The 5,189-nt window shown below is 54.3% G+C and overlaps 1 protein-coding gene across 1 annotated transcript; it reads left to right on the top strand.

Annotated features, from left to right (window-relative positions):
* The first annotated feature begins 1,030 nt into the window (after window positions 1-1,030).
* Window positions 1,031-2,453, top strand: LOC109437331 (interleukin-36 receptor antagonist protein). The gene is made up of 3 exons (XM_019716502.2): window positions 1,031-1,115; window positions 2,100-2,227; window positions 2,301-2,453. Exons 1-3 carry the CDS (start codon window positions 1,031-1,033, stop codon window positions 2,451-2,453), a joined length of 366 nt encoding a protein of 121 aa, XP_019572061.2.
* The last annotated feature ends 2,736 nt before the right edge of the window (window positions 2,454-5,189 follow it).

The following is a 5,189-nucleotide window of genomic DNA, read 5'->3' as shown; positions in this document are numbered from 1 at the left end:
GTGGAGCTGCAGCCGCCTGTGGCACAGTGAGAGTGGGGTCAGAAGACTGACCGAAGCCCTGCTGTGACGCCCACTGACTTGACCTGACATCACTCAGCCCTCTGCTCGCTGCCCCCAGCTGCTCTTTGGGACACACAATAGCAACAGGACTGTTCAGTCAGTCGGTCTGTATGTCCCAGGGTGTGCACTGACTGGGCACTCGGCTCTGAACGTCACCTCTGTGAATGAGAGGAGGCCTTGCTGTCACTGAACTCAGAGTCTAGAACAGCCTTTCCCAAAGTGTCTTGTATGGAACCCCACTCCTGCAAGTTGCCTTTCACAGTGGGGCTCCCTGATCAAGCAAATGTTGGAAAACCTGCCTTTTGTGTCTCCTTGTAAGAGGACCACCAAGCAATTCGGCACATGAGGGTCTTTGAGGTAGACTTGTTTGTGATGATGCAGCACTCAGCCAGTGTGTACTTCCTCCATGTAATATCTGGGGAGACCCCTGTAGAGTGTTCCTCACAGGGCACCAGAAAACCAATAGCTCACAGATACGAAATACACGTGAAAATTAAGATGAAAGAATTTTAGAGTTAAAGAAATTCTTAACTTAGTGGGGGCTGTGTGGAGAGTGGAAGTAAATGCCTTTTGGTGTCTTCAGTGACAAAGGAAGGTCAGACGATAATCTGGAAGAAGCTAGCATTGTCTGACTCATCCTCTTAGCTTATAAGTGGGCAGACTTGTCTGCTGTGACAACAGCAATGGTGGCAGAGCCAGATGAGGACCCAGGACTTTGACTTTCCAGCACGACACACAGAGGAACTGCTTGGTATAAAAATGATGGAGTCGGGAGAAGGGTCCATTTCAGACCCAGGGGCTGGCTGTGGGGCTGACCGCCATCCCCACCCCCAGGTCAGGCTGAGCTCCTTCCAGTGGGGCTCCTTCCAGCACAGCAGGAGGAAAGGGAGGCAGTGCCTGGGACTGGGGGACTCTGGAGGAGGCAAGCTGGGTACCCACCCGCCCTGCCTATCATTGTCTGATTTGCAGCATGAAGGAGGCAGCCCTGAAGGGGCTTTACCTACACTACAACCAGCTCTTGGCTGGAGGGATGCATGCAGGCAAGGTCATGAAAGGTGGGTGGCACACAGGGCCTTTGTTATACTCTGGGAGGGTTTAGGACAGTCATGCAAGGCCACGCCCCACACCAGAGATGGCCACCTGACACCAGGCTCTGAGCAAGGACAGACAGACTTTCCAGCAAAGCAAGACAGCCCACAGCCTCCTGGTGCCTCTGCAGAGGTGGGAAATTTTCCAAGGTGACTGAGTGTCCTTCCCCCACAGGGCACATAGGTCACACATTCCCTGCCCTGGGACCCAGTGCTGAGGACAGAGCTGAGCAGGCTCGCTGTGCCTTTATTCCCCTGTGGGAGTGGGCGTCTGCCCCTTTATCCTGGGTCCCCTCCGCTCTCTGGGGACCCCAGTCACTCAGGGTGGTGGGACCCTGAGAGCTAGTGGCACCATCCGGCCTGCTGCTTACTCATCCTGCCCCCACACCAAGAGTGACAAACCTGTACTCTAAAACAGCACAACGTTCCTACCTGGGACATGCTCACTGGACACTGGGGCCAGGCAGACCCTCTGTGAGGCCATGCGTGTGTACACGTATATGTGTATGTACAAGAGTATGTATACATGTGTATATGTGTGTATGGATCTATGGGTGCAGTTTGTGTGTGTGTGCATGCATATGTGCATGTAGAAGCATGTGTGCATGCGTGCTTATGTGGGGGGGTTGGCACAGAAAGGACTGAGGCCCCCTCTTGTTCTCAGGACTCCCACAGGAGGTAGAAAATCATCCAAACAACTCAGGAGAGGCCACAGGGTTGGGGAGGTGGTTAAAGGAGGAGGTGAGATCTCCGTGACACTGGGAAAGACATAAAGATTGGACCCTGGACAAAGGGGCGGGGGTGGGGGTGGGAGGTGGCACAGTGTGCTCTGTGCCTTGACGTTTGCTGGGCCAGCTGGCAGGAGACCACCCTTCTCCACGTGGCAGCTGCTGAGACCTACTCCCCAGAGGCAACGATAGGAGGGGCGGGAGGTAATCATCCTTACTCTAGGGGAGGAGATGAGCGTTGTCCCCAATCAGTTTCTGGACATCAACCTGTCCTCACTCATCCTGGGTGTCCAGGGAGGGAGCCAGTGCCTGTCGTGTGGGACTGGGCAGGAACGAGCTCTGAAACTAGAGGCGAGTCCTGTGGGGCCTCCCGCTTCACCAAGCCGCAGATGCTGGAACCAGGCCCCAGCCACCACTCTCGCAGCCAGTGGACATCATGGAGCATTACCGCAGCCCCAAGGAGTCCAGGGGCTTCACCTTCTACCAGTGGGACACGGGGCTCACCTCCAGCTTCGAGTCGACCGCCTTCCCGGGCAGGTTGCTGTGCACGGCGCCCGAGACTGACCAGCCTCTTTGACTCACCCAGCTCCCAAGTGACACTGGTTGGGGCCACCCCATCACAGACTTCTACTTCCAGTAATGTGACTAAGGCAGTGCTGGCCAGCCCCCAGGTGACTACCCCCACTCGCTGCCAGGCCACATCCGACTGGCTGGGCACAAAGTATCTGTCCCCTCCTGGTTCCCAGTTAGGGGAAACCTTGAGATCTGGGGCTTAGCCCAGTCTCCCCCTGCTGGGTTGCCCCACTGTTTTGACACTTGTAAAAACCACATGACATGAAAAGATTCCTCAGGGTTGGGTGGTGGGTGGGGAGATTCTTCAGACCAGCCCGTCCCCAGTTGAGCCTATTAGGACCACCAGCTATCCATCTGAGGTCCTGTCATTCACCTCTGTGCAGGAGAGGGAGGTAATCACAGATTTGGGGACCCAAGGCCCAGCCCCCCCATTCCTTTTAATTTGGCTGCCATAATATGTGTCCCTTCCATCCCCACTCATGCGCACCATGGATAGAAGGGGGTGGTGGTCCCCAGGAGGTGGCTCCAGCTCAGAGGACCGAGGGTGGGCGGCATGGCACTCCTTCTGAGACCCGGGAGACAATTAAGATCCAAGACTCAGAGTCTACTCACTTGGAAAGATACTCGTGACCTATTAAGTGACAAGAGTAAGTTACAAAATGGAATGCCTTGTAATTCCATTTTAATTAAAAAAACACCTCTCTGTATATTTCTGTACAGAAAAAAAGTCTGAAAGAGCTTACTCCAGTTTAGGAGGGCTTGGGTGCTGGTATGTTAGGGGACTTTTCTTTCTGTTCTTTTTATTTATTTGTACATGCTTATTGTTTGACGGTGACGGTGGATGACTTGTGTCGTAGTCAGAAGAATTAGTCTTGAGGTGAGCACAACATTGTTTCTGGTTGTACTCTGCTCTGTCTTCTGGAGGTGATATCTGAAGTGGACTGCTCTGCGGTGGCAGCAGAAATGAGATCGAATGAGCTCGATGCAGATGCAGGAGGGTGCGCCGGGTCGTGGGCTGGAGTCTCCTGCACTTAGCCTGGAGTGAACATGGCCCCCTGATGCTATAGTTTCTAAGGGTCTTCTGTACTGGGTGACTAGTGTCCCCTCAAATTTGTGTCCTGGGAACCTCAAGCTGTGGTCTCACTTGCACATAGCCATGTGCGGGTACAATCAGCAAAGCGGTCGTGGTGCATTGTGTGGCCCTCCTTCCGGCCGGCCTGCTATCCTCGTGCGAGGAGGAGAGGACACGCAGAGACTCAGAGGAGGCCCAGGGCAGAAGGCCATGTGGGGACGGAGGCAGAGACCAGAACTGTGCTGCAGCTAGGCCAGCAGCCCACCGCCAAGGCTCTGCCAGGAGGAGGCACTTTCCCCACAGCCTCCATCAGGTTTCTGTGTAATGTTTCATTGTGAAACTCAGTTTTGAAAAGTACTGCCCTGCCCAGCTCCTCATTCCAATGACAAGAAGTTGGAGGCCCAGGGACAAAGGGGCCTTTCCAGGGTGGCAAGACAAACTGTGAGCAGCACTGAGCATAGAACCCAGCCTCGCTGGTCCAGTCTGCTGCACGGCTCTGTGCCCTGCCGGGAGGAACACGCATGTTCGTTGAGTATAGAAGCCAACTTCATACATCTGAGTTGTTACTCTGAACTGATAATTAATTTGGTAGAACTAGATACTCAACCCGAGGGTTCGCTGTTCAGTGACCCGAACGCCAAAGGTCCGTGTGGATGGCAGTGAGGACGGGTGACATTTGAGGCAGGGAAATCAAAGCCAGCCCTGAGTGTCCCACTGGGAAGACAAGAAGAAATTACGTGCCTGGAGGGGGGTTTAATGTCCACAGAGAAGTGGCATTCATTCTGACAGTAAATCTGGGCATATGGGGGGCCAGGCTCCTAATTCTAGAGCTGGGCAGAGACATGGTGACAGCTGTGAGGTTCCTGCCCGCCCACCCAGGTTCAGCCCTGAGCAGTGTCCCTGGCTCACAGGTTTGAGGGAACCTGTTCTTCAGCTTCCCAGGACATAATCACAAGCTCACTTGTTCCAAGATGGCCCCAGTGAGAGCGGCTGGAGCTCCTGGTGTGTGTGGGGCTAGGGAGACTTCGGTGGATGCTGGAGCCCAGTTATGAATCAGCGGCCTGGTGGGACCTTTCAGCCTGTGACTGGGAGATTTGGGATGCACAGGTGTCTGCTACCCCGCCCCACTGCCCTCCTCCTCTGACGACCCTTCTTCCCTTCCCCTCAGCAAGGACCAGTAGCGTCTGATTGCAGGGTAGTGCTCCCTCCCCACATGTCAGTCCTCCGTTTCCCGATCAGGGGCCCAGGGTGACACGGAGAGGGAAGGAGGTTGAGTCAGAGGGACAAGGCCCCCCTCTCACCTTAGAAACCTCAAGTGTTGGGTAATACAGCTAAGTCACCACCCCAATAACAATATCTCTTTCCTGAGCATCCTGCAAGGTGCCAGTCATCGTGCTGTCTTGCCTCCATCCTGAGAAATCTACGATGGGTTGTTATGAAGTCCATTTTATAGGTCTGGAAACTGAGGCTCAAAGAGGTTAAATGAATTCCCTGATGTCACCAGAGCCAGGGCTCATACTGCGCATTCTCTGTGTGTTCCATCCTCTCTGAAAGCTCAGAGACAATGCTGAGTCTCGGTGACACCTTTGTGTGTGGTCTCTGTGGTCTTCACTCCCAGCCTGGGCTTCTGAGTCTCACCTGCGTTTAACCTTCTCCAAAATTTGGGTG

Source organism: Rhinolophus sinicus, linkage group LG05, assembly GCF_036562045.2.
Source record: "Rhinolophus sinicus isolate RSC01 linkage group LG05, ASM3656204v1, whole genome shotgun sequence".
Classification (NCBI taxonomy): Eukaryota; Metazoa; Chordata; class Mammalia; order Chiroptera; family Rhinolophidae; genus Rhinolophus; species Rhinolophus sinicus.
Note: the sequence above shows the minus strand (reverse complement) of the source record. Positions and strands in the feature narration are given on the sequence as shown.